The sequence below is a fragment of the Daphnia magna genome, linkage group LG2 (genome assembly GCF_020631705.1).
Source record: "Daphnia magna isolate NIES linkage group LG2, ASM2063170v1.1, whole genome shotgun sequence".
NCBI lineage: Eukaryota > Metazoa > Arthropoda > Branchiopoda > Diplostraca > Daphniidae > Daphnia > Daphnia magna.
The window spans coordinates 5,542,931-5,569,889 of record NC_059183.1 but is presented as its reverse complement, the minus strand read 5'-3'; the positions used below and the strand labels follow the sequence as shown (position 1 = coordinate 5,569,889).

Here is a 26,959-nt window from a genome sequence, read left to right as displayed (position 1 = left end):
ATTCGTTTATTTCCTCTGTTTATTAGGTGGACAGCTGGAACTAAAATAAAACAAGCAGCCCTGATAAACGTGTTTTTAATCTATAGATCTACATCAGGTAATCCTAACGTAACAGCTGAGCACCGTAAAAGTGAATGACTTAACACTGGTGCATCCTTCGTAAATCGGGAACTTGATGGCTGTTAATCTATTTTAGACTTACAGTTCATTGTCTACTATCCATCAGTCCTTTTATAGCTTCCGCCACGTTAAATCTTGATTCATTTACAGAATCGTGAAACATTTAGAAATGTAATGTAAGTTTTTTAGGCCACTCCCAAAATGAGGAACATTACAGTTAGTCTGTGCAATTTCTGGATCTAATGTTTCCAGCTCGATTTTTATTTGAAAACAACCAAGCTGTAAAAAATAGAAACAGGATGGAGACAAAAATCGTGACGCAAGTAGAATGCAAGATTTATTTTTATTATCGCTTTTGACGCGCGGTTTGACAGACCGAAAATCAACAAAAAGGCATAGTCAAAAATGTGTTGATAAACGCATTTGTGAAACACGGCAGATAAAAATATGGACTGACAGTCGAGTCTCGAATATGAAAACCTACAATGCTGCGACTCACGATGAACTTTGTGCACCGCTATTATCGTATTGCATCGGGTAAAAAAAAAAAAACGTTGCATCTCCTGTACATTATTGAAAAATGGATATCTATAGCGTCGCTGTGTCTCGTCTTATCATCTTGCGGCCGAAATAATAAAGCTCTGAGGACGTATTCAGTCCTATCTATCCTCTTTTGGCTATCGACAGGTAAATAAGCTTCTTTTTTATTCTCTGCGTTCACTATACAAATGCAAATGATCAGAAATTATTAGAAATTTTTAATACCGTAATTCCGCTAGCTTTTGGCAAGTGAGTGCGGAATGTTAAGCGCTGTATATCGTAATTGATTAAATACGGTGAAATGTAAAAACTTTCAAAGGTGAAATTGACAACAAAAAATGAATCTTTCCTAATGCTTTCTCAGTAAACCTATATAGCACTTATGATGAAAAATTCAAGTAATTCATAAATCCATTAAAGAATGTCTTTTACCTCAATTTCAAAGTAATCTTAATGGATGTCGTTTTTAGTAAAACATTTTTTAAAATTGTTGGCTCGACTTAGAGAAAAGGATGAAGGTCACTATCGTTTTATCGCTACTAGCTCTGGTCGGATTCGCCGCGGCCGGCAAAGGGCTTACGTATGTATTTAATACTCAACGATTTAAAAAAATAATTGTATAAAAAATTAAATTCGAACAATTTTGAAACTTTCTCTTCCACCTGTAAATAACGTACTTACTGAATATTTTTTTAAATTATTATTAAAAGTGTGCCATTGAAGCAGATGACCAGTGCCCGTAGAACATTGAAGGGTCATGGTCTTGCCATTGAGAAAATGCAACGCCGATATGGCAGCGGAAAAGCGGTCGGACAGGAGCCACTCACCAATTATCAAGATGTATGTTATACTATGCAAAAATCTGCATAGGTGAAGAAAATACTAAGCCATTTTTCTTTGAACTTACAGGCTCAGTATTACGGACCGATAACTCTTGGTACACCACCTCAAAATTTCGATATCATCTTCGACACTGGATCTGCCAATTTGTGGGTGCCATCAAGCGAATGCGCGGATAGCAATTTGGCATGCAGTAAGACACACGTCTTTAACATTTAGAACTCCAATTAAATTAAATATGATCTTGTAAAACAAAATAGAGAACCACAATCAGTACAACTCTTCGCTGTCGACCACTTACAAACCGAACGGTACCGATTTCAGCATCCAGGTATAATTCCTTGTATTCAAATTTGAGGAAGAACGTGATGATTCCAACACAATTTCATAGTATGGAACAGGTGCCATGACTGGATTCCTGTCGACCGATATTTTGGGCATCGCAGGAGCTGAGGTAATTGATCAAACATTTGCTGAAGCTGTCGAAGAGCCTGGACTTGTCTTTGTCGCCGGAAGATTCGACGGCATTTTGGGCATGGCCTATCCAAGAATTTCTGTTGAAGGTGTCGTCCCCATGTTCCAGAACATGATCGCTCAGGGTTTGGTCGATGAACCCGTCTTCTCTTTCTGGCTCAACAGGTGGGAATTAATTCTTTGTTTTACATTGACCAATCGAATTCTTATATCTAAATCGTTAACAGGAACCTCAGCAACCCAGAGCTCGGCGGTGAAATCTTTTTCGGTGGAACCAACCCGGAACATTACGTCGGAGAAGTTACGTACATCCCTGTAACTCGCCAAGCCTACTGGCAATTCGCCGTTGATAGGTAGGAAAGTTCTCCGACAGTATTATAGACCGTACTGTATATGGGCTTATCCAATTATTAATTCCTCGTTTAAATTGCAGTGTGTTACTTGACGGGTTTGATGAATATCCCTTCTGCGTTGGAGGATGTGAAATGGTAAGTTTCGAATGTTGTACACTCGTCTTATTCGTTAAACGTTTGCTAATTGAATTTTAGATCTCCGACACTGGAACTTCCCTGATTGCTGGACCCTCTGAAGAGATTGCTCTATTCCACAAGTTGATTGGTGCTCAAGTCAACATCGTAGGAGAAGGAATTGTATGCAAATATTCTTGTGATATTCTCGTTGATGAAATGAACTTATCCATTGCGAATTTGTTCAGGTTGATTGCGCCACCGTCCCCAACTTGCCCCCATTGACTTTCACTATCGGAGGAACTCCTTTCGTCTTGGAAGGCGTTGATTACATTATCCCGGTAAGTTCAATTTCACGAGATTTTGCTAGGTAACACGTACAATTTTAAAATTATTTTCATTTTCCTTTTGTATCTATAGGTCATCGATCCTGACACCAACGAAACTTTCTGCCTGTCCGGATTCATCGGATTGGATATCCCTCCACCAACTGGACCCCTATGGATTTTGGGCGATGTTTTTATTGGAAAGTTTTACTCAATTTACGATTTTGGGGAGAACCGTGTCGGTCTCGCTACTTCCGTCATTGCCTAATCAGTTGAAATTTATGTCTTTGCCTGTTTACCTGTTCAGCTTACATTCCAGTGCAATAATGGAATAATAAACTAAAAATCAGCCCATTTTGTGCCATTTTTCTTGCAATTCTTATTGCTGTCACCTTCATCATTTGCAATCTTTTGCAACCGCCTCAGAGTTAAAACTACGTGATTCTGATATTAGGTACTACCACCCACCTCCTTGTTTACAAAAGAAATGTTCGCTCCCGAATGATCCATTGCAGTCATCCCGAATTTGGGTTTTTCGAGGACGACATCAACACTTTCACAACACAAATGATGTTTAGGCCTACTTTCAGCTGTTTAAATAAAACGCGCGTATTTGAAAAGCTATCGCAAATACAAACATGGTCGATGAAATGAAATCATTGTGACTATAATGCGCATTTACAGCAAACAAAAACAACTATAAATCAAACATTAAAGTCTAACTGATAAAGAGATATTCCAATGTTAAAATAAAATGATTGCAGGGATTGAGCGTCAGACGAGTAACGCCCTTGTTTAGACGCGGAATACCGCAACATTTTCTTTATTTCTAACAAGAATGAGGATTTTTGTTTTATTCGCTTTAATCGGACTCGGCGCCGCAGCGAAGCTCATTAGGTAAGAGTTAATTATAGCGAATGCAGCACATTCAATTCCCTATAGCCTATTTTGTCTTGATCATCGCGTTCATTTGGGTTGTCCGCCAAAAAGCATTCCGCTAGAACGGAACCCTTCCGCACGCAGTTCGATGGATGCCGTGGAACGGTCGATAGAACGCACGAGAAAACGGTACAGCGGCAAAATCCTCACAACTGAAGATTTAGGAAATTACTTAGACGTAGGAACATCCGAATTATTCCCAACAAACAGTTTGACTCACATTATTGTTGTAATAGGCCCAATACTTTGGTCCCATTACTTTGGGAACGCCACCTCAAAGTTTCAGCGTCATTTTCGACACAGGATCCGCAAATTTATGGGTTCCTTCAAGCCAGTGCGTCGAAGAAAATCTTGCTTGCAGTAGGGCGATTGCGATCAATCGAAACCGCGCCTTATAATTAATAAAATTTCTTTAAATAAATAATTATTGTGGCTTTTTTTTTCAGAGGTTCACAATCAATACAATTCTTCGCTGTCCTCCACCTACACGCCGAATGGAACAGAGTTTAGCATCCAGGTAAAGGTCTTTCTTCCATTCAAGACATCAGATGTAAACAAAGTATTGGATATTGACAGTATGGAACTGGAGCCATGGATGGTTTCCTATCGACGGATATCCTTGGGGTGGCCGGAGTTCAGGTCATCGATCAAACTTTTGCAGAGGCAGTTCACGAGCCAGGAGCAGTTTTTATCGCTGGCCATTTCGATGGTATATTGGGCATGGCGTATCCAAGTATTGCCGTCCAGGGTGTTGTTCCAATGTTCCAGAACATGTTGGCTCAGGGTTTAGTAGAGGAGCCTGTCTTTTCGTTTTGGATTAACAGGTAAACGGGAATCTTGACGTAATTTCAAAAATTGGTTCGTAACGGGCAAACGAATTTGGTAGAAATGCTAGCGATCCTGAGCACGGCGGTGAGATCGTATTCGGTGGATCAAATCCCGAACATTATGAAGGGGAAATTAACTACCTTCCTGTGACACGTAAAGCTTATTGGCAATTCCACGCCGACGGGTAAATTAATTTCTCGAAATATGATCTGAATTTCGTGTGGTAAAGCAACTTGTTTGCCAATTCCACAGTCTCGATATTGACGGAATGCCCGAATATTCTTTTTGCACCGGCGGATGTGAAATGGTACATATCTAAACAGGAAATAGGAAAATGTGTCATTTATTTTTACATGTAATTTACGATAAAATCTAGATTTCTGATACGGGCACTTCTGTTATTGCCGGCCCATCGGAGGAAGTAAGACTTCTGAATTTGCTGATTGGTGCAGTTCCCATCATCAACGGAGAGGCTGCCGTATGTGTTCCTCCATATTGAAAACAATAGATATTTTTTGTAAAATAATTTGATTTTACATTGCAGATAAGTTGCCTTCGTATTCCATATCTACCTGTCATTACAATTACCATTTCTGGGCTGCCTTACACCCTGGAGGGAAAAGATTACATTCTTAAGGTACGTAAAGAATGCCCTGGTTTAACGGTTAACTGTTAACGTCATGAAACGAGACGGAAAATTCTTAAGTTCATAATTTTAAACAAAGGTTGATGATCCGGCTACCAACTCCAGTACCTGTATTTCCGGTTTTATTGAGCTGGACATCCCACCACCGTCCGGACCTTTGTGGATACTCGGTGATATGTTCATCGGCAAATATTATTCAATTTATGATTTCGGTTTAGATCGAATTGGCCTCGCCACTTCTCGTTAGTGGTGTTCCTTGTTTGTTTTTTTTAACACTGTAATAGTAAAAACAGATACAAATAGCAAAAGTGGGATTACTTTGGCAAACAAATAAATCATACATAGCACGTGTTGGCAATCGTTCTTTGTTGAATCATAATTGGTTAAAACACCGAAATTCAACAAGATACACGAAATTACAAATCTGCAGTAGCTTGCATGTAAAGTAGCCTAAGTATCATTACCAACATCTTTTTAAAGCTAATCATTTAAGATTTTGTCAACGTCCACTAACGTTTTTCATAAAATTCGAAAACCACCAGCAGGTGATAGATTCATCAAGGTTGTTTGATCGAGACACAACAAAACGATGGAGTGCAACACCCTACTGCCAATCTGCCATATATGCTCTATGATTTTCTGATTTTCTGTTTTGCTGCTTCGAATTAGGCAACATTCCATTATATTTGGCAACGTCATTATTTTCATACATTCGCGATCGCCCTCAGCCAAGGCCTACCCATTTTTTGTCAGTTTGGCTCTGAATCTTGTGATGTGAAAGTGTTGTTGAAAGGAATACAGCATTTATTTTGCAGGTTTAGCCTAGATCAAATAGTTAGTTAAGTAAAAATTAGTGTTGGTAACACACATTTTCTCTGGGAACAGGTCGACAACGCATGCAAACCTTTAACCTGAGAAGACGAATCTCGGGCAAGTCCCACGTATCAAAATGGCGTCTGTGGATGGAAGGCCAGCTCAGTATGGGATATCCCTAAAACAGCTACGCGAGGTGATGGAACTGCGAGGTCAAGAGGCCGTTGATCAGTTACGTCATTATGGCGGAGTGCAGCAGATGTGTAAAAAACTCTACACTTCACCCACAGAAGGTAAATATTGGTTTTGATAGTCAGTATTTCTTTTATTGCTCTCATTTTGTGTGCTGAGAATCACCTGTAAATGGATAGAATAATATCGAATCTGGTGAAAGTGGCCTAGTTTACCTTAATAAGCTGATGTTGGGAATAAATATCGCGAAAGAAATGTGGGGTCCAACAAACAAATTTTTTTTTCGCGCCCTTATTTCATTTTGTTTCTGCTTGGATTAATTCTCGTTTTTGTGAAACGTCATTTGTTTCAAGGTAAGGTTTTCCCTCGAGAAATGTTAGTTCTTATCGCACAAGCCTTCAGGTTGGCATCAGCTGTACAATGACAACAGTTCCCCTGACTCCTAAAGTCCCCCAAGCAAGCATCTTGTTTTCAATGGCACTTTAACGGCACCCTCGAAAAAAAAGCTAAAAATTTTTGTATTAGTCTTGCTCATTCGCTTGCTGCTTCTTTTGAAATTCCTGAGATATCTTAACACTAACATCCTCCAAGAAAAACAAACGTCGAAAGCCCATATTTGATGTGTGTTTTCGGTAGCGTATATAGACTTTGGCTATCTCTAGTCTTGTTTACCCATTTAAGTTCTGTCCGTGTCTTTGATTGTTCTTACATCCGAAATAACCAACTGAACGCGTAGCTTTCATTTCACTTGTAATGGCTGTAATAGTCTTCTTTTGCTCATCTCCTCTCGTTGGGTGGGTGTTGCATCGCAATCTGCGCGATTTACACCAATCTAAATTTCGTATGCATTAAAAAGAAAGTTAAAAGTCTGATTGGAATAGTGGACTGTACGTTTGCATGATGACTGGCGTTGCCTCTTCGTTTCCTTTTTCTGCGCGTACATATTGCGCAGTTTGTTGATGAATTTGTTGTCTTCCATTTGTTGTTAACAGGATTATCCGGTTCGCCGAAGGACATCGAACATAGGCGGGACACATTCGGATCGAACACGATCCCACCTAAGTCGCCAAAGACCTTCTGGAGATTGGTGTGGGAAGCGTTGCAAGATGCCACCCTCATCATCCTTGAAGTCGCAGCTATCGTCTCGTTACTATTATCATTCGTACCTTCCACTAGTGGCGGTAATTTTGTTTAAAATAAATATTTCGATAGGTCTGTAGTAGGAAAGCAAACTCAATGCTTATCAAATCGACTGAAGAGGCAAGCTTGGCAGTAAATTTGAGCTTGGCGATTGGATTTTGTCGAGCATTAAATTCGATTTGAGTAACGATTCTTGTACTTTAATGGTTGAAGTCGAGCTTAGTTTCAATTGTTCTGAAATTCTCACTTCATCTTCCGTAGCCTGACAGACGAGATGAAATCTGTATGCGTAGATTCACTCGTTTACAAATCCTTGCTGCGCTGGAGACGGATTTGAAATAATCATTGTCCAGTTCATGTATTGCTAGAAGAACGTTGAAATCCTTGGTAGTTGGAAGGAATATGCCTGCCTTCTCCCGTCAGTTGGGTTTATGTCTGTTTTAATTTTCTTGCCTTCTCACTGATTTGCAGATGAACTCGGCCATGAGGAGAGCAAATATCACGAGTGGATCGAAGGCGTGGCTATTCTTATTTCCGTCATAGTCGTCGTCTTGGTTACTGCCTTTAATGATTATACCAAAGAGCGCCAATTCCGTGGGTTGCAGAACCGGATCGAAGGCGAGCACAAATTCGCCGTTTTGCGCGGAGGCGAGTGCAGCCAAATATTTGTCGGCGACATAGTCGTCGGTGACATCTGCCAAGTAAAAATATTCAAATTTTATAAAAGTCCTTTTCCATTAATAGCATCGGTGAATTTCGCAGGTGAAATATGGAGATTTGCTGCCGGCTGATGGCATTTTGATTCAGAGCAACGATTTGAAGGTGGACGAGTCATCGCTAACGGGCGAATCGGATCATGTCAAGAAAAGCGAATTGACGGATCCAATGCTTCTTTCCGGTAACATTAGGGTGTCCATTTTGTTGTGAACGGTGACAATGACATTCCAGCTGTCTAATTTAGTATTTTGTGTTTACTGTTATTTTAGGTACTCACGTCATGGAAGGTAGTGGCCGGATGCTGATAACGGCCGTAGGCATCAACTCCCAGGCTGGCATCATTTTTACCTTGTTAGGGGCTGCCGCTGACGACCAGAAAGCTGACGCAAAAAAACGGAAGAAAGGTGACAATCTAAGGCTAAACTTCTCTGCCTTGGCATGTGACCGTACCGTATCAATGTACCGATTTTTTACACGTCCAGGAGTTAGTAAGGAGGGGAATGTCAGCAGCAGCAGCCACCATACGGAGGATGGAGGAAACAACATGGCGAGCAAACAGGAAGCAATGGATGCATCCGTTGGTCCAACTAGTGATGCTCCAGTAGAGGAAAAAAGGTCGAGTCATAAAAACAAATCTGTTCTACAAGCCAAACTGACAAAGCTGGCCATTCAAATTGGTTATGCTGGTAAGAGGACAATTTTTGTATTGATAATTGTTATTTTTCACGATTGTTTCATTTTAAAGGTTCAGCGGTTGCCATATTAACGGTTATCATATTGATAACGACCTTTTGTATAAAGACTTTTATCTACCAACACGAGCCATGGAAAAACGAGTATTTCAATAACTTTGTCAAGTTTTTTATCATCGGTGTCACCGTTTTGGTCGTCGCCGTCCCTGAGGGTCTTCCCCTAGCCGTAACTCTATCTCTGGCGTACTCTGTTAAAGTATGACACAGTTATCCATGTTCACTGTAGAGCTCCACGACAACTATTACTTTTGTCTCTTTTCCAGAAAATGATGTTAGACAACAACTTGGTGCGGCATTTGGCTGCCTGCGAGACGATGGGCAATGCAACTACAATCTGTTCAGATAAAACGGGAACTCTGACAACAAACAGGATGACGGTTGTTGCCTGCTATGTCGGAGGACAACACTACAAATCCATCCCGGACTATGACTCGCTTCCACCACAAGTGGCCAACCTTGCCCTTCAAGCCATCTCGATCAATAGTGCTTACACCTCATGCATTTTGGTAAAATTGATGTTTTTGAAAATTGAATGTCACTAACTTACTTGTTGCATTGCGTTTCAGAATGGGGAGTTACCTAATGAACCCATTAAGCAGGTGGGCAATAAAACGGAATGCGCTTTGCTCGGTTTTGTGCTGGATTTGAAAAGATCCTATCAGGCCATTCGTGACGAGCATCCAGAAGAATCTTTCCATCGCGTCTACACCTTCAATTCGAGCCGCAAGTCGATGAGTACCGTCATTGCTCGTGAAGGAGGCGGATACCGCGTCTTTACCAAAGGTGCATCTGAGATGGTGCTGAAAAAGTTAGATAAGATTGTGTTGGCGTCCGTACATTCCATAACGCTGATTTTGTATCCTTTCCATTATATTTTAAAAGGTGCGCCTTCATCTATGGCGCCAATGGGAAATTAGAGGAGTTTTCTCATGAAAATCAGGAAGAACTCGTACGAAACGTCATTGAGCCGATGGCGTGCGATGGTCTGCGTACAATCGCCGTTGCATACCGGGATTTTGTACCAGGCGAAGCCGAAATCAACCAAGTCCATTACGACAACGAACCCAACTGGGATGATGAGGATGCAATCATTAATAATCTAACCTGCATACTCATTGTCGGCATTGAAGATCCTATTCGACCTGAGGTAGGCAATCCAATTCAAAGAAACGATTGACATGTTGTTTTTTTTTTTATTGTTTTTTATTTTTTCTGATACGTTACTAAATAGGTTCCAGAGGCCATTCGACAGTGCCAACATGCGGGCATAACTGTGCGCATGGTGACAGGTGACAACGTGAACACGGCTCGATCCATCGCCATCAAGTGCGGTATCGTCACACCCGGAATGGACTACGTTATTATCGATGGCAAAGAATTTAATCAACGCATTCGGGACTCTAATGGCGAGGTTTGTTTTACGTTAGTTACAAATTCAACTCCAGGTCTTAATGATTCTTCGTTCTTAAACCGTTGTTCATTTGCGTCTTTATTTATTTTCGGGTTATTTTTTGTGATGTGGATGGAAAACGTCAAGGTCCAACAACACTTGCTTGATCAAGTGTGGCCCAAACTACGAGTGTTGGCCCGCTCATCACCCACGGACAAATACAATCTAGTCAAGGGAATTATTGACAGCAAGATATCCGGTAACCGAGAAGTAGTGGCAGTGACAGGAGACGGTACTAACGATGGCCCGGCTCTCAAGAAAGCTGATGTCGGATTTGCAATGGTATGGTAGCTGAAGAAACTTAAAGCTTAAATCCATTTTATTCTAAAAATATGATATTTTTAGGGTATTGCTGGAACGGATGTGGCCAAAGAAGCGTCCGACATTATCTTGACGGATGACAACTTTAGTAGTATCGTTAAGGCCGTTATGTGGGGTCGCAACGTTTACGACTCTATCGCCAAGTTCTTGCAGTTTCAGTTGACCGTCAATATTGTAGCCGTCATTGTTGCTTTCCTCGGTGCTTGCTTTATTCAAGATTCTCCGTTGAAAGCTGTCCAGATGTTATGGGTCAACCTCATCATGGACACGTTAGCCTCTCTAGCTCTTGCCACTGAAATGCCCACCACCGACCTGCTTATGCGCAAACCTTATGGTCGCACCAAACCGCTCGTCTCTCGTACTATGATAAAAAATATTATTGGACAAGGCATATACCAGTTGACAGTCATTTTCACTCTCTTATTCGTCGGTAATGATTTGTCTTTTGAAATTACTGGATGTCGATATTTTTCAATTTACGAATCGAATTCTTTTGTGTCTTTTAGGCGAGAAATTTTTGGACATTGATTCGGGTCGATACAGAACCGATTCCGAGCCCACACAGCATTTTACCATCATCTTCAACACTTTCGTGATGATGACATTGTTTAACGAAATCAACGCCAGAAAGATTCACGGCCAGCGTAACGTCTTCGAAGGCATTTTCACAAACCCCATTTTTTATTGCATCTGGATAGCTACCGCGGGTGCACAGGTGAGAAAACAATCAAGCTCAGTTTTTATTACTTATTTAGTGGTTTTGTGGTATTGGATTGGACATTTTTTGTTGTGTCTAGGTGCTTATTGTGCAATTTGGTGGTCATGCGTTTTCAACAGTCCCACTTACGATCGCCCAATGGGCTTGGTGCATCTTTTTCGGCGTAGGAACTCTTGTGTGGTGCCAAGTGGTGACGACGGTTCCCACCAAGAAGATACCCAAGTGCTTCTCGTATGGCTACTTTCTTTTTCAATCCAAAAGTGCATTGAATCACCCTTGATTCTTTTCAATCTTTCAATTTTTCAACTATTATCCCTTACACACAAACACATCCTGGTCTTTGCCGGCCGAAATTGCACATCACGAAAGGTTCTCCCAAGTCGACTTGCCTTAGTTTGCATCAGTACCGTAGCTACCCTTTCCCACTGCCCTCCCTTTTCCCGGGGTTTATTGACTTTAATAATGTTTTTTAGTGCATTCTTCTTACAAAATAACTGCCCGATGACGAAGTGGTTCCATGTATTTGACTGACGGCATGGACTCAGCTGCCAATCTTTAGTTATTTATTAACTACCTTTTTATATTTAGTTTTTCCCCTCCTCTAAGCAGAGAACTTAAACCATTACCAGTGTCCCCGGTAATATATTTTTGTAAACAAAAGGTAGCGTGAATTTTTATTAATTTCACGCTAGGCAAACTGATTGTACGTACTTGACAGCCCAATTGACTATCCGACATCTCGAAAACCTCAGTTTTGGTCAATTTTAAATGCACTGAATCACACGTGGGGATCACATCTTGGCACGCGTTTTTACTCCAGTTTGTCAGCAATTTTGGGAGTGGTTTACAGATTCACGCTTATTTGGGAACTGTTGAAGGTGTCGACTCAAGTAGAAAAAAACGTAATCTTTCCAAATGTCCAACTCCAGGCCGGCAAGAAACAGTTGAAAGATGTGGGGTGTGCCATGGTCCTCGTTTAGTATTGAAACTCATAGGGTTTGCGCGTTAATCAACATTTTAAAAACTAATCAAGTTTTTTCTTATGTTGTTTGTTTCAACCTTTTCCTGTGCATGTCTTTATTTCACTGACTGGAACATCAGGAGTTGGAGTCGTGGAGAGCCTGGCGACATTTCAATTGCAATGGTCGCTCACACCGAAGATAAAATAGAGGCCGATGATGAGAAGGTGCGGACTCCAGGCCGGATCCTTTGGATCCGTGGTCTTACACGACTTCAGGCACAGGTAATGCGTTGTTAAGCCAATGTTGATTCGCATAGAATCTTAAATTTTTCACTCATTCTGTATTGTTCTTTTCGTTGTTCGTTGTTGCCGTTTGCAGCTGCGAGTAATCAGAGCCTTCAAGTCTGCAGAAGAGGACCTGGAGGAGAGGCGGTCCATACACAGTATGCACAGTTTGCGGCGTTCAAGGGTTCAATTAGGTGTGCGTCCGCTTTCGGATATCTCGTCTGTTGATGGTGAGCCATTGTTGAGGGTAACCTCGCCGCAACTTCAAACGGAGACAGGTGAGCGTGCGTTTAATGGTTGAAGCCGCCCACAAATTCTTTGGTTGGGGTTGCTTTTGGTTTTGGAGCGGGGTAGTGCGAAGACTGGAACAATTTTTCAAGTCACCGCTGATGATCTTTCATCCATTTGCACTTTGTTTTTTGTTATATGCAGTTATATCATACAACATAGAGTAAAGCGAATCCAAATGAAATTTCATGTGGTGCTGTGTTTTGGGATTTATGTAATTTTGTTTTTCCCAAAGCGACTCTAATGTTTGTTTTTTTCTTTTATCTTGTGCCTTGCTGTTTTTTCTACTCTCACCAAACAAACAATCGACCCGAACCACAAAATGCATGTTACGGAAATCACGATGTAGATGTGCATCATTGACGCCTCCTGACAGAGTGTTGATCCGCCATTATTGGAGCGGTACCAACCTACTACTGGCAGCGGTGTTACAGCGACAGCCGTTCATTTCTACGGCCATAATTTTGTCGCAAGCCTCTTTAACTGACTTTGCTAAACGCTCGGGGAGCAACGGACATTGGCAACAGTGAGCGGGATTACTTGTGCACATATGGACATTAAGCGTCTTTCCACCCGGAAGCAGATGGAAACTGCCGTTTGGGCAAAGAAAAATGGCGAGGGCACCATAACAGGTGGTTTGTGATTTAATACTCTTCAAGCGAAAAGAAAAAAAAAAGGACTTACGAAATAAGTAGCTAAATAATTCATTCGTGCAAGTACTCACTCTCTACCACTTGCATATCGTTTTATTTCGTTCGTATAGGGAATCCCTTTAAGTACTTCCGTGTGTATGCAAGTACCTTTCTCACTTCCTAGTCCCTTCCGACCCTTGTACCTTATTCATTATTTTAGTTTTACATCTTTCGCTTCGCCGTAATATCCTGTTCCGTTCTGCTCTAATTTCCATCTAGAACCTTCACTTAAAGTTTGCTTTTTTGTTCCTTATGTAAATGTGCCATTGAAATCTCTGCTTCATTTTGTTTACGTCCTTGCTTCTTGTGTTTTAAATTTTTTTTGCTTCGACGAGATTTGTTTCCATTGCTTTTTCAAATCCAATCTTCATAAAGTGTGTCCCAGAATTCGCCTTTCTCCTTATTTTATTACTCTTTCTATAATTTTGTTTTTCTCGCTGGAAAAGAGTGGATCGAAATGCGAGGTTCGTGTATACGTAGTATACAAAAGAACAAAGCGGAAGCCTTACGTTGTCAACTCCGTTCTACTTTATACAAATCGGCTCTCATTATAGTTTCTTGTTATTCGTCTCCTTTGTTTTGTTTTCTTCTAGATCAGATCTTCGGACGACGGATGAAAGATAGAAATCAAAGAAATCGATGGGGACGACGTCTCTGATTTTATTTTTTTATTTTTTGTCAACTACAGGATTTGCATTAATTGCCTAACTGCTATTTCTTTTTTCAATCTTTTTCAAGAATCCGCTTAATTATGAACTATTGTTGGCTGCTGCACGCCCATCTGGTCGCTTCAACTACAGCATTCTATTGGGCGACCGACTATCCGCAAAAGCCTAAATGGATTCATTCACCATCTACCGCCTCGGACAGGTAGATCAATGCAGATTTCCTTTTTTTTTACAACTCGTGAGATTAAAAATTGGCTCATATTCATCTGTTGTTCAGGCCGTGGATCCGCAATGCCGTTGGATGGTACGTGAGCATTTTTACTTTACTGTTTATCATCCGTCATTGAGGACTTCATAGTTTTTGGCACTCCGAAATCTAGGATGGCACAATATTGCATTACGCATACTCAATCGGAAATTCGGTAAGTATACGTTCATTTTTGTGTTGTAAGATGTGAAAGTCATGTCTACGTTTCGCCGACAAATTTTTCAAAAATAGCCTTTTGGGAGACAGCAATTGGCGACATCGGATAGGGTGGTAGTACCAGCGACTGTCAGGAATCGAATTTTAGCGTTGCTCAAGTGTCATGGCTGCATTTCAACACAAGGAACACCTCTGGGGATAATAGTAAGCATTAGATTGTATATTCTATTAATAGCAAAGAACAAGTGAAAACGTGATGTCCATCCATTTCGTTCAGTCGGTTATCTGAAATGGGTTGCAGTGTTACATGTGGGCCAGTTTCCATTTCGACCGACCTTCCTTTCGATGATACCTTCAGTCATTTGCTGTGTTAGCATAGTCATGAAAAATGCAAACGTCTCATGCGCCTCGCTTAAGGTTACATTTCCGGATCTCCTCCCCACTCCCTCCCCCTGAAGTAGGCAGATCCATCGATTTGAAAGCCAAGAGATAACAAACTTTTTGTTTAGCATAGACACACAATTTATTGGTACATTGAACTGAGCGGCTTGCATTAAAACAATCCGTTCGTAACTCGAATCAATAAATGAGTAAACGGTAAAACCATTCCTCAGTGCAGTCGACCCGGGGTCCGTTAACGGTGAAAATCTTCGCGATTTGTGGTCAAGAGGCATTTGCATATATCTAGGAGGCCTAGAAAAATGCAGCTAAAATGAAATAGTTGTTAGAAAAACCAATTTTGTAGGGTCCACATTCCTTTCACCGAGACAAGCGTCCGGGTGTCATCGAGTTAGGCGCATATTGTCGATAGTAATTGCGAAAATTTTTAAAATCAAAAGCTTAATTCAAAATACCGTAGGCGGACAAACATGCGTCTTGCCAATGTGATGTGTCAGATCGACATAATCAGATATGTTGTTGCTTACATCACTGCAGATAAGCTATATGATAATTAAGGAGGATGTTGCCTTAAGCATTACATGGGATCATAGGCTTCGTGACCGCTATCTCTATCTTTAAAAACATTGCAATTTTAGCGGTGTCACGGTGCGTGTTGCGTACGAAAGAATAGACTAATTACGGTTAAAGACGTTTAACGGTTTAGTTTTTCATGAAAAAGTCATGTCTAATATCTGTGAATTTCTAAATAATCTCGGTGGAATATTTCTATGTGGTAACTGGAAATCACTTTACGATATTGAACTTTTTACGTATGCAGAGCGCAATTGTTATCGCTCGAAAACCCGAAGCAGGTAGTACACAGAGAGCGGAAATCCGAAACTACACAACAGGTTAAACGAGAGGGAGGGGGGGGGGATAAAACTGGCTGTGACGAAGGGAAAGCTGATAAAGGGACCATCGGTAGAAATGGGCGGTCTAGTAGCCTACAGGTATAAAAGAGTATGAAGTTGGGAGTCGGAATGGGCTGGGTTGGTCGGTCAAAATAGCTGACAATCGTCGTTTCGTGAACACCTGAGGGCGGTTGTGAAAAGTTCCAGTGCGGTTTCGGATTGGAATCCGCAGTCACATTGTAGCGTGAGGATTGCCTTTTAGAACAAGTATAGAGACGCTTGGGGAGTGTACACATAGTAGGGCCACTGGCTTTCTTAGCTCAAGTTTTGTTCGACTATTGTTGTGTTTTGGTTAGTTTTTTTTTTTTTTAATAGTTTTTCTGGCCCAGGAAATTGCCAATCAGTTGCTAATTCCGCGTTCTTAAATGCGTGAAATCTTCACCGAAGTCCAATGAGTTCTTTCTATGGTTAGTGAAATATGTGAGTGTGATCTTTTCTCCAGTTGGCCTGACAACTAAGACGAAGAAAAATGAGGGTGCCCGAGCTAAGCGTATTCATCTGGTTAATGGCCTCTTTTTGTAGTCCAGTGAACACCCAAACTACTGAACATACTCGCCTTTACGGAACCTTGAATATCAACCGTCAACCTTATAACGCTGCTTACGATGATCCACGTAATCGTTATTCCAGTAGCAGTTCTTACGCTTCAGCGAGTGTCAACAGTTCAAGTGCAGCAAATAAAGACACCATCTATTGGGAAAGGACCCGAGAACAATTAAGAAATCAACACGCAATCAACACTGACCGATACAGTCCCAGTTGGGGTGCTAATGATCGGGTTTACGAAACGCGATACGATTCTCGAAATTTGAACTCAGATCCTAATCGTCAGACATCTGGTGGTTATGACTCCAGAAATCCAACTTACATTCGTTACCCGAGTTCCGATTCGCAAGGCGCTGGATACGTTGACGGGCGGAATCAAAACTACGACTCAAAAGACTTGTTTAATTCCAAAGTTCCGAATTTTCAAACGGGATCGTATCAAGGAGGTGCAATACCTGCGTTGTCGAGCATCAACAGCCAAGATAGCGGATCGCAGTCCAATTGGGAGCGTGAGAAAGAGCGAGAGCGTGAGAGAGAACGAGAACGCGAGCGTGAACGGGAACGAGAAAGAGGAATAGATCGTGAGAGATCCTACTACCTTAATAGCAGAACTCGAGTAAATACAAATCCCGTCAATTCCAACTATGGACAGAATAATCCTCGTACAAAGCTGCCAGGTAATTACATAAAATTTAAATATTGTGACTCAGGAATAGCCGACTGAATTGTGTTTTGTTTTGTACTTCAGGTTGTGGAGTTTTTGATGAATGGCGGCCAGACCTTATGGGAACATGTCGTCCAGATTACGCGTCAAACGTACAGGAAAGAGATATTTCCGTAACGACTCCATATGGGAGAATTCGGGGATTCTATGTTCATCTGTTTGACGGACCGGGAGTTCCGATTGGAGATCGGCCAGGAGTATATCATAACGGAAAACTGTGGCGAAAAATCAGCACTTTTCTAGGCATTCCTTACGCAACGCCACCTGTGAATGAAGGTCGATTTAAGGTATCAACACAAAACAAGAAACTATGTAATATTAAAAGTTATAAATTAATAATTATTTCGTATTTCCATAACACGATATTAGCCACCGCGGCCGAAAAGAGCGTGGAGTATATGGGATGCCATCGATTTTGGGCCAGCATGTCCCCAACCAGTTCAATTTGTTGGTGCTTCTAAAGGCGTACGCTACATGAACGAGGATTGCCTTTATCTGAATGTTTACACCCCAACGGTAAGTGTGTCTGATTAAAACAGAACGATTAATTTCAATGTGAAGATTGAAGCGACGATTCCCAAATTTCATGTAGACCGGTGCTGTGCCAGAAAAATATCCAGTTATCTTTTATATCCATGGTGGGGATTTCGAACGCGGAGCTTCTAATATTTTTCCGGGCCACATGCTGGCAGCTGTTGGTGACGTTGTTGTTGTAACAGTCAACTATCGTTTGGGAGCTCTGGGTACGTTTATTACATGGATGCAATGATGCATATCCGTGTTTATTGACCATTTTATATGCACTTAAAGGATTCCTCAGTACTGCTAACGAGTACTCACCTGGTAACTATGGAATGTTGGATCTGACCATGGCACTCCAGTGGGTGTATGACAACATTTATGCCTTCAACGGCAATAAGGATTTAATAACCGTATATGGACCAGGTACGGTTGCCCTTATTTTATTTTGTATTTGTTTTTTGCTTGAAATTAAATTGTAATTGGTATTTTGTGTTAGGCGCCGGTGCTGCTGCCGCAGGTCTACTTGCAATAACGCCCGGTAGTAGCCATATGGTGCGACAAGTTTTTGGCCAAGTAAGTTTCGAAAATGTGTTCCTCTACCGTATTATTTCAAATATAATTGTTGTACCATCGTAGAGCGGATCCCCGTTAGCTGATTGGGCTGCTGTTCAAGATCTCTTACGAGTGCAAAACACAAGCCGTGTTTATGGCGAACGTTTAGGCTGCCTAGTTGATAAACCACACAAACTTATCGAATGCTTACGATCCCGTAGCTTTGAAGAGTTAGGCAACGTCCGCCTTAGTGTAAGAAGTTAACTTGTTAGTCAAAACGTGTAATTTGTTCATCATGTTTTCCCCGTTTTTTTTTAATGCAACAGCCAGATGTTGGTACTTGGCCCTGGAGTCCGGTTGTAGATCGAGAAATTCGTAAACCAGCCAATAATTGGTATGAAGGATGGGAATCAAAAGATTGGACTTTCCTCCCCGACATTCCCGAGGAATTGATCAGAATGCGGAAGTTTAATCCTAACATACGCTACCTTTCGGGGGTAACTGCGGATGAGGCAGCTTACGTAGTTTGTAAGTTCCATTTTCATTCAACATAACCTGCGTGTCCGTGTACTAACGCAACTTTGTACTTTTCTTTTTCTTATCAGATAACAACAAAAGCCTATTGCCAAATTTCGAAATAACGGAGCAATTTTTCGACATGAAAATTCGTGAATATATCCATCGCTATAATTATACATATAATCCAGATGGGATATACAGAGCTATTAAATATATGTATACCTATTGGCCTGACCCAAAAAACACAACACACATAAGGGAGGAGTACATCAATGTAAGCCACCTTTATCGCTTTGGTTACGTTTCTTCAACCTTGTTTTTAACTTATTTTTAAAATACTAGTTTATGTCTGACGCGCTCTACAAATCTCCAAGTGACAGCATGATCAAGATGATGGTCGACAATGGAGTACCAACGTATTCGTACGTTTTGAACACTTCCATCAACGCACTAAACTATCCATTTTGGTCAAGAGTGCCACACAATATCGAATATTTTTTCCTCACGGGTGCCCCTTTTATGGACCCAGGTAACCATAAAATATTTCTGAAATCAGTAGATTTCTTACGATAATAACTTGCGTTTTAGATTTTTTCCCTGAAGATCTCAGAGTAGAACGTAAACAGTGGAATGAAGATGATCGTCGTATGTCTGAATTTTTTATGAAAGCGTTGTCTAATTTCGCTCGTTATGGGTAATTTACATCTTTTATAATAGTTGCGTTCGCCTGCTGATCCAAATTTCTAATTTTAAAAAAATTTTATGTATAGGAGACCAACGCCTGTTGCAATTTATAATATTAACTGGCCCGAGATGCGTCATGGTTGGCTACAATATCTGAACCTAAATAGAACGGATAATTCAACTTTGGAGTTTAATTACCGCCAGCAGGAATGCGCATTTTGGTCGGAATACATGCCTTCCGTTGTCGGTGTTTTGCTGCCTACCTACCGACCCTTCACTGAGGTGATTTGCACTACTACACATTTCTTAGAATAATCAATATAGTATAACTGCGACATTTTTCGTTTGTAGTATTGGTGGGAACCCAACACCCCTATATCAGTTGCATTTTGGTCTGTTGTCGGTGTGTGCATCATTCTTTTGATAGTTGCTATTCTCTGCTGTTGCCTGTGGCGTGGAGCTAAAAAGTGAAATAATTTTCAAATTTTTAGAAGTGATTGCAGATTGTTAGATTTTTGTTTTTTTTTCTTCTTTGCAGGGCAAATGACAAATTGCTAGCAGAAAACTATATGGGAGACATGGTTTTGACGGAAAACATGCATACCGAATCTAAAGATTTTAATGGGGATTTCCGATCTGACAAGCAAAAGCTGGACCTTCCCTCAACTTTAGTTTAAAATAGATCGCTTGTTTACTACTTTAAGAGCCTAGTTTTATTGTTTTGTTTTTTTTTTTCATTTTTTTTTTCATTCTTCTCTACCTCTGAAGTGTTACTTTTTTATACAAAATACGAACAAGGACCAAATTTTTAGTGAAACATAGTTGACCAATTAAACGGAATTATTATTCCGGTAGCAAACAGCTGATTAGCGAAGCTAAATCACTGCCCTGATTCACACATACAACGCCATTCAACGCCATCCGTGAAATGCGATTTATAGTAACTTGTTGTCCCATTAAACGAAATCTGATTTCTGCGTAAACGAAAAATGGAGTATTTTTGCTGATAAAATGACATGGGTTGATCGGAGATATAAGTTAAGTTTTAGCAAATGAGTTTTGTCATCACATTCATGTGTAGACGTCAGTTTCACATCCTCAATAAATGCCCATTGCGGCCGAGCCGTCATTAAAATGCTGCGATTATTGTGTTCTCTAAAACCTAAAGTTCACACTTTCATACTATCCGAAAATTCGTTGTGTTTTAAGTACTCTTAAAATCAATATCTCCTGGGGAGATTATTTGCGCGGCAAAATTTTCCACAAGGGAAATTGCTTGAACGCCGATAATAGAGTTTCAGAATGAAACGGCGAACGAAATTTCGCTTAAATGAGCACTGTCGAATACGAATGCAAATTGTAACTTGTTGAAAAATGATACTTACATTTTTAGAAATGTGTTTCTTGCATATTTCTGTGGACATTCATGAACAATTTTAGGCGGTGATCCATGGGTTACCCAGAGGTTACCCGGTTGTTAACAAACCGGGGCCGAGCTCTGGTATGTGTGCTGTGTAGCGATCCGACCCGATTGGCTGTAATCAGGGTCCCCGCCCCGGTCTGTGTCTGTCTTCTTTCTCTCGAAGTTGGTTTCGAGAAGTGTGGCAACCTCTGTGAATCAGCGGTTTAAAAGCTAGCTTCGGCCCCATAACGTAGGGATTTTCCCTGTGTGTGGCCTGTTGTTGAGGGAAATTTTCCTTCTGCATCGCCGTGACGAGGGGTAAATTCATTCGGCGGTTTCAACTCACACCAGTCGTAGGTGAACACGTCGAGGGCTCATCGTATTGATAGATTCGTAACCAAACAAAAAGCTGTTATTTTCTTAAAAAGAGAAGTAGCGATAATTCGTCATCATGGCAGAGTCAAAAGGGTAAAATATCTTTGTTTTTTAACCTTCGTTATGAATGCTGGAAACGTTTCATTCGGCCACGGAGCATTCGAAATCTAGAATCTTCTTTGTGATTTAATTTTCATGGATGTAGCAATGTCATTGTACTTAGTAATGGCACTGAAATGTAGTACTTCATAATTTTTCTTGATTCCTGTGTTCAATTGTCCCAGTTGTCTACTGTTTTCACATATGGAAATAGTACACTGCTCTTTATCATATAAATAGTGTTTCATGAATTTGTAGATTCTTCAAATAAATGTTTTTTTGTTACAGGAATGAAGACTTGGCGACAGCAATTTTGAAGAACAAAGTAAAACCAAATAGGCTCCTGGTTGAAGAGGCTGTGAATGATGACAACTCTGTTGTTGCTATGTCTCAGGTAGGATTCGTTTTGGTTCTGTTAAGTGAATAATTTTTGACCACTTGATTTCCAACTCCAATTGAAGGAGAAAATGGATGAGCTTCAGCTCTTTAAAGGTGACACAGTACTACTTAAAGGAAAGAAAAGGAAAGAAACTGTGTGCATTGTTTTGTCTGATGACACAGTCTCTAATGAAAAGATCAGAATGAACCGTGTTGTCAGAAACAATCTTAGAGTCAGATTGGGTGATGTAGTGTCTGTGTCCCCATGCCCTGATGTGAAATATGGTAAAAGGATCCATGTTCTGCCAATTGATGATACAGTGGAAGGACTCACAGGAAGTCTCTTTGATGTGTATCTAAAACCATACTTCTTGGAAGCCTATCGCCCAATCCACAAAGGAGACATATTCATCGTTCGCGGAGGGATGCGTGCTGTAGAGTTTAAAGGTGAATTGAAATATCGATTTTCCTTGAATTCTATCTAATGTTGGTCTCTACCATTTTGTAGTGGTTGAAACCGATCCTGTTCCCTACTGCATTGTTGCTCCGGACACGGTCATTCATTGCGAGGGTGAACCAATCAAACGAGAGGTAAGTGTTTTAAAACTTCTATTATGTTAAAATCGTAAAATACAATCTGCTCGTCCCAGGAAGAAGAAGAGGCTTTAAATGCCGTGGGTTATGACGATATCAGAGGTGTTCGTAAGCAGTTGGCGTTGATCAAGGAGATGGTAGAATTGCCGTTGCGTCATCCTCAGCTTTTTAAAGCTATTGGTGTAAAACCACCCCGTGGTATTCTGCTTTTCGGACCACCCGGTACTGGCAAAACCCTGATCGCGCGTGCTGTGGCCAATGAAACTGGCGCATTCTTTTACTTGATCAATGGTATGGATTTCCCATTACCCTATTAGGTTCAATTATATTGATTTATGTTTTTAGGTCCTGAGATTATGAGTAAGTTGGCCGGTGAATCAGAAAGTAATTTGCGCAAAGCTTTCGAAGAAGCCGAGAAAAACTCCCCAGCGATTATCTTTATCGACGAATTGGATGCCATCGCACCCAAGCGTGAAAAGGTAAACAGCCTCCTCTGTCCTTCTAGCACTCCCCAATGGATTGGTATTTTTGCAAGAATTACTAAAGCATTGTCCTTATTATAGACCCACGGTGAAGTTGAGCGCCGTATCGTCTCACAACTGTTGACACTTATGGATGGTTTGAAGCAGCGATCTCACGTAATTGTCATGGCGGCTACTAATCGTCCGAATTCAATTGATGCTGCGCTTCGTCGGTTTGGTCGATTTGATCGTGAGGTTGACATTGGCATTCCGGATGCGACTGGACGGCTTGAAGTTTTACGCATTCACACCAAGAACATGAAACTAGCTGATGATGTGGATTTGGAACAAGTTGCCGCAGAGACCCACGGCCATGTTGGTGCTGATATTGCCGCCCTTTGCTCAGAAGCCGCTCTCCAACAGATCCGTGAAAAAATGGATCTGATTGACTTGGAAGAAGATCAAATTGACGCCGAAGTCCTTAATTCTCTTGCCGTCACGATGGAGAACTTCCGGGTCAGATAGCATGATGCGATTAATTATAAGTAGCCAAACTCATTTAAGTTTTCCTTCTCACTGTGCAGTTCGCTATGGGCAAATCAACACCGAGTGCCTTGCGTGAAACCATTGTAGAAGTCCCCAATGTTTCGTGGGAAGATATTGGTGGACTTGAGGGAGTTAAACGGGAGCTTCAAGAATTGGTACAGTATCCAGTCGAACATCCAGAGAAATTCCTTAAGTTTGGTATGACCCCGTCTCGTGGTGTTCTCTTCTACGGCCCACCTGGTTGTGGTAAAACTTTGCTGGCTAAGGCTATTGCAAACGAATGCCAGGCCAACTTCATTTCAATTAAAGGTATCGCCGTAGCATATGTCATTATCTAGTTTGATTTAAAATTACTTATTATTTTGTATGCAGGCCCTGAGTTATTGACAATGTGGTTCGGTGAGTCTGAAGCAAATGTTCGAGATGTTTTCGATAAGGCACGTGCTGCTGCTCCCTGTGTCCTCTTCTTCGACGAACTCGATTCGATCGCCAAAGCCCGTGGTGGAAGTTCCGGTGACGCCGGAGGAGCTGCAGATCGCGTTATTAACCAGGTGTTGACAGAAATGGATGGTATGGGAGCTAAGAAGAACGTGTTTATTATTGGAGCCACGAATCGTCCAGGTAATTATAATTTGATTTAGTTTCCATAGGGGTCTTTGCGATACTTCAAAACAAATTTAAATTATTAAATTTTTTTCTTGAAATGTAGATATCATTGATCCCGCCGTTCTGCGTCCTGGCCGTTTGGACCAACTGATTTACATCCCTCTACCCGACGAGAAATCAAGAGAGGCTATTTTGAAGTCAAATCTACGAAAATCTCCTCTTGCTCCGGTATGTCGTACACGTTGAATCGACGAACGCAAATCATCAATCTAAATATTATGTTAACACGTAGGATGTGGATTTGGTTTACCTGGCAAAAGTGACACATGGTTTTTCTGGTGCTGATTTGACTGAGATTTGTCAACGTGCGTGCAAGTTGGCCATTCGCCAGTCGATTGAAGCTGAAATTAGGAGAGAAAAAGAGCGTGCTGCCAACCCGGACATGGATATGGAAATGGAAGAAGAAGACCCAGTTCCGCAAATTCTTCGTTCGCACTTTGAAGACGCAATGAAATTTGCTCGTCGTTCTGTTTCAGACAACGATATCCGCAAATATGAGATGTTCTCCCAAACTTTGCAGCAATCACGGGGCTTTGGTACCAATTTCAGGTAGAATTTATTTAATTGCCAGGTTTAGGAAAGGAAATCATAAAAAGTGATCATTTTCAGGTTCCCGAATGCTCCGGCTGCGGGTGGCAGTCAACCCAGTGGAGGAACTGGTGGAAATTTCCAGGATGACGCCGATGATGATCTTTATAGTTAAGAAAAAGCTTTAGGCTTGGTTGACCAGAAACAGCGGGTGAGCGGGAAAACAGAGCCTGTTGGATGTTAACGTCTACGCAAATCTTTGCCCCACCTTGTTTTTCCGTACGTTTAACTTCTTCGTTCAGTCGATTATTTGAAAATCGAATAAATTTGTTTTGATCGAGTCACGCTGTGGTTTCGTATAAAAAATTTTCCTTTTTTTTTTAACATCGAATTTTGCCAACGTACATTCGTCTGTCATGCAAAACCTCAATATAATTCATTCGATATCTTGAACATTTGAGTTTATTTGATAGCCTTGTCTTTTGCATCGGCATTATTAACTGCAATTTCATAAGAAACGTACCTTGAACTCATAAGATAATAATTTATTGTCAGATAATCTGGAGGGTTAAAATGCTGGTGTGCGCATCATCCATTCACGATGTGGCATAAGTAAAATGATGGTAATTGTACTTTTTACAATAAAGACGCCAACGGTTTTAGTTCGTCGCTTGAATGAAATGAATTGTACAAATATGACATTTTTGAAGTTAACATTTATCCACCACGTGGCTTACTTTGTTAAATCGAAGGCTAGAGGCCGTTGTTGGTGGTCCAAGGGCCCCTCTTTACCATGAAGCACAGGTATAGAGGTTTTTCCATTTGGTTCGTGTAAGTAGAGGGAAAAGTCCGTGCGGCTAGTCGACTAGTGCGCACCATGGCGGGGGATAGCCGAAACTTGCTGCAGAAAAAAAATTCTAAACGAATAAAATTTTTTTCATTTAATCGATCAAGCGCAGTATTGGACCCAAGCGACAAAACGCAAAAAAATTTGATTCATTTAGAATTTTTTTCCTTTTAAATATTTTTTGATGAAATTCACCAAATAGATAGCGCTTTTGAATACCTATCGATTGCCGTAAAACTTACGAAAATTCGCTGAAAACTTAGAACGTAATTAATTATTTTATTTTATGATATTTTAGGGGAGGGGGGGGGGCCAAAAACAGACATTTTTGGGTACGTTGTTTGGTTACTAATATACACCAAAATAAACAGAAAATATATTATTAAGATTCTTTATTATCTCTAGCATGTTTTGATGTTATATTTTACTTCGATTTTTATAGTTTAAGAACCACAAATTCCAATAAAATGTAAACCCCCTTGGCCCCTTCCCGGCATCCATTGCGGCGGCCATTTTGATGACGCGCGTAATTCAAATTTGAATTCTAACTTCTCATTATTATTATTCCAACGTTTTAAATTACCAAGAATGCATGTAAACACAAGTAAATTTTAAATAAAAACTCAATGTGTTTTAAAGAGTAAGCAGCAAGTGTTTTATTCATAAACAACATAAAGCAAATTCAATGAGTGAAGAGTGACACGAACAAATTGTTTGATTATTTGATTATTTAATTACATTTTTACATTGAAAAATACCTAATTAGCTTTAATGGTTTATTCTTAGTTATTGATTCTAGGCTTAGAAGGTTGCTTTTTAATTGACTATTCAATTGTTGGTTGTTGCCCCGGTCAACCTAGTGGGATTCCGATACCTGGAAAAGGGAAAATAAAAGAGTGATGTCAGGGCTATAACATTAAAATTTTGTGAGATAAGTTACCTGTTTGATAATTGTGTTAATTTTTTTACAATGCCACAATAGATTACCTTCTTAATAAAAAAGTGTACTTCCCAACGTGGATGGAAAACACAGCCAACACACTGAATGCAAATTTAAAGCTTTGGCTGAGTAACACTGTAAAAATTTTATGCATTTCACTAATCCTAAATAAAATTCGTTAAATGGTAAGAAATTCATTAATATTACCTATCAAATAATAATATATTCTTACTTCTGTTCTAATGTAAAATTTGTTTCGTGGTTCAAAAAAAAAATGAAATACAGCAATTTTTTTGGTAGCCGGAGAAAAAGGACCCAGACAAATAGGACCCGGAGAAATAGGACCCAAAAAAAAGGCCATGGAGAAATAGGACCCGGTGAAATAGGACCCCTTTTTCTGACTTTTTTTTTAGGGTCCTATTTCTCCGCTAGATGGGTCCTATTTCTCCCTCCTATCATTAATGGCTGCCTATGTTTCTACAACAGCGTTGCTAAACAAATTTTTTTAAATATAAAGGTATCGCGGGGTAGGTTAGGTTAGGTTAGGTTAGGTTAGGTTAGGTTAGGTTAGGTTAGGTTAGGTAAGGTTAGGATAGGGTAATTCAGTTAATTATATTTTAAAA

The 26,959-nt window shown here is 40.5% G+C and overlaps 5 protein-coding genes across 6 annotated transcripts; all 5 read left to right on the top strand.

Annotated features, from left to right (window-relative positions):
• Nucleotides 1-587: 587 nt before the first annotated feature.
• LOC116915408 (lysosomal aspartic protease) lies at nt 588-3,121 on the top strand. Of its 2 annotated transcripts, XM_032920527.2 has the most exons (12): nt 588-657; nt 715-807; nt 1,165-1,240; nt 1,371-1,500; nt 1,570-1,693; nt 1,761-1,831; nt 1,892-2,139; nt 2,202-2,327; nt 2,408-2,462; nt 2,523-2,624; nt 2,690-2,782; nt 2,862-3,121. In XM_032920527.2, exons 1-12 carry the CDS (start codon nt 606-608, stop codon nt 3,033-3,035), a joined length of 1,344 nt encoding a protein of 447 aa, XP_032776418.2. In that variant the 5' UTR covers nt 588-605; the 3' UTR covers nt 3,036-3,121. The 2 variants fall into 2 exon arrangements, with proteins under 2 accessions (XP_032776418.2, XP_045026295.1); XM_045170360.1 differs by having other exon boundaries at nt 591-807.
• A 409-nt stretch (nt 3,122-3,530) lies between these two features.
• Nucleotides 3,531-5,531, top strand: LOC116915419 (lysosomal aspartic protease). The gene is made up of 10 exons (XM_032920549.2): nt 3,531-3,664; nt 3,758-3,884; nt 3,943-4,066; nt 4,153-4,223; nt 4,283-4,530; nt 4,593-4,718; nt 4,787-4,841; nt 4,911-5,012; nt 5,079-5,171; nt 5,260-5,531. The coding sequence occupies exons 1-10, from the start codon at nt 3,606-3,608 to the stop codon at nt 5,425-5,427; spliced, it is 1,173 nt and encodes a 390-aa protein (XP_032776440.2). The 5' UTR covers nt 3,531-3,605; the 3' UTR covers nt 5,428-5,531.
• A 257-nt stretch (nt 5,532-5,788) lies between these two features.
• On the top strand, nt 5,789-14,062 carry LOC116915351 (plasma membrane calcium-transporting ATPase 2). Its single transcript, XM_045170359.1, has 18 exons — nt 5,789-5,995; nt 6,066-6,286; nt 7,178-7,366; nt 7,797-8,026; nt 8,088-8,223; nt 8,312-8,728; nt 8,788-8,990; nt 9,058-9,300; nt 9,361-9,602; nt 9,677-9,941; nt 10,026-10,205; nt 10,332-10,526; nt 10,590-10,995; nt 11,072-11,280; nt 11,363-11,514; nt 12,385-12,526; nt 12,624-12,807; nt 13,167-14,062. The coding sequence occupies exons 2-18, from the start codon at nt 6,130-6,132 to the stop codon at nt 13,178-13,180; spliced, it is 3,564 nt and encodes a 1,187-aa protein (XP_045026294.1). The 5' UTR covers nt 5,789-5,995; nt 6,066-6,129; the 3' UTR covers nt 13,181-14,062.
• A 1,671-nt stretch (nt 14,063-15,733) lies between these two features.
• On the top strand, nt 15,734-20,635 carry LOC116915362 (cholinesterase). The gene is made up of 14 exons (XM_032920461.2): nt 15,734-17,176; nt 17,248-17,510; nt 17,593-17,739; nt 17,816-17,966; nt 18,034-18,168; nt 18,242-18,318; nt 18,382-18,549; nt 18,624-18,825; nt 18,903-19,090; nt 19,159-19,345; nt 19,405-19,510; nt 19,587-19,782; nt 19,852-19,967; nt 20,039-20,635. The coding sequence occupies exons 1-14, from the start codon at nt 16,423-16,425 to the stop codon at nt 20,175-20,177; spliced, it is 2,829 nt and encodes a 942-aa protein (XP_032776352.1). The 5' UTR covers nt 15,734-16,422; the 3' UTR covers nt 20,178-20,635.
• A 546-nt stretch (nt 20,636-21,181) lies between these two features.
• LOC116915371 (transitional endoplasmic reticulum ATPase) lies at nt 21,182-24,890 on the top strand. The gene is made up of 12 exons (XM_032920478.2): nt 21,182-21,370; nt 21,665-21,770; nt 21,838-22,201; nt 22,263-22,345; nt 22,405-22,639; nt 22,694-22,827; nt 22,912-23,325; nt 23,394-23,664; nt 23,728-23,976; nt 24,065-24,189; nt 24,254-24,570; nt 24,631-24,890. Exons 1-12 carry the CDS (start codon nt 21,354-21,356, stop codon nt 24,722-24,724), a joined length of 2,409 nt encoding a protein of 802 aa, XP_032776369.2. The 5' UTR covers nt 21,182-21,353; the 3' UTR covers nt 24,725-24,890.
• Nucleotides 24,891-26,959: the final 2,069 nt, after the last annotated feature.

Coding starts and splice junctions, on each gene's coding strand:
- LOC116915419 (XM_032920549.2), top strand. CDS start 3,606: ATGAGGATTTTTGTTTTATTCGCTTTAATCGGACTCGGCGCCGCAGCG. Junction 4,842..4,910: donor GCACCGGCGGATGTGAAATG/GTACATATCTAA, acceptor GATAAAATCTAG/ATTTCTGATACGGGCACTTC. Junction 5,172..5,259: donor GAAAAGATTACATTCTTAAG/GTACGTAAAGAA, acceptor TTTTAAACAAAG/GTTGATGATCCGGCTACCAA.
- LOC116915362 (XM_032920461.2), top strand. CDS start 16,423: ATGAGGGTGCCCGAGCTAAGCGTATTCATCTGGTTAATGGCCTCTTTT. Junction 19,346..19,404: donor TGCCCCTTTTATGGACCCAG/GTAACCATAAAA, acceptor CTTGCGTTTTAG/ATTTTTTCCCTGAAGATCTC. Junction 19,968..20,038: donor CTGTGGCGTGGAGCTAAAAA/GTGAAATAATTT, acceptor TCTTCTTTGCAG/GGCAAATGACAAATTGCTAG.
- LOC116915408 (XM_045170360.1), top strand. CDS start 606: ATGCTGCGACTCACGATGAACTTTGTGCACCGCTATTATCGTATTGCA. Junction 1,501..1,569: donor CACTCACCAATTATCAAGAT/GTATGTTATACT, acceptor TTGAACTTACAG/GCTCAGTATTACGGACCGAT. Junction 2,783..2,861: donor GCGTTGATTACATTATCCCG/GTAAGTTCAATT, acceptor TTGTATCTATAG/GTCATCGATCCTGACACCAA.
- LOC116915371 (XM_032920478.2), top strand. Junction 22,346..22,404: donor GTGAACCAATCAAACGAGAG/GTAAGTGTTTTA, acceptor TGCTCGTCCCAG/GAAGAAGAAGAGGCTTTAAA. Junction 23,977..24,064: donor TGGAGCCACGAATCGTCCAG/GTAATTATAATT, acceptor CTTGAAATGTAG/ATATCATTGATCCCGCCGTT.
- LOC116915351 (XM_045170359.1), top strand. CDS start 6,130: ATGGCGTCTGTGGATGGAAGGCCAGCTCAGTATGGGATATCCCTAAAA. Junction 8,991..9,057: donor CTCTGGCGTACTCTGTTAAA/GTATGACACAGT, acceptor TCTCTTTTCCAG/AAAATGATGTTAGACAACAA. Junction 9,942..10,025: donor AAGATCCTATTCGACCTGAG/GTAGGCAATCCA, acceptor GTTACTAAATAG/GTTCCAGAGGCCATTCGACA.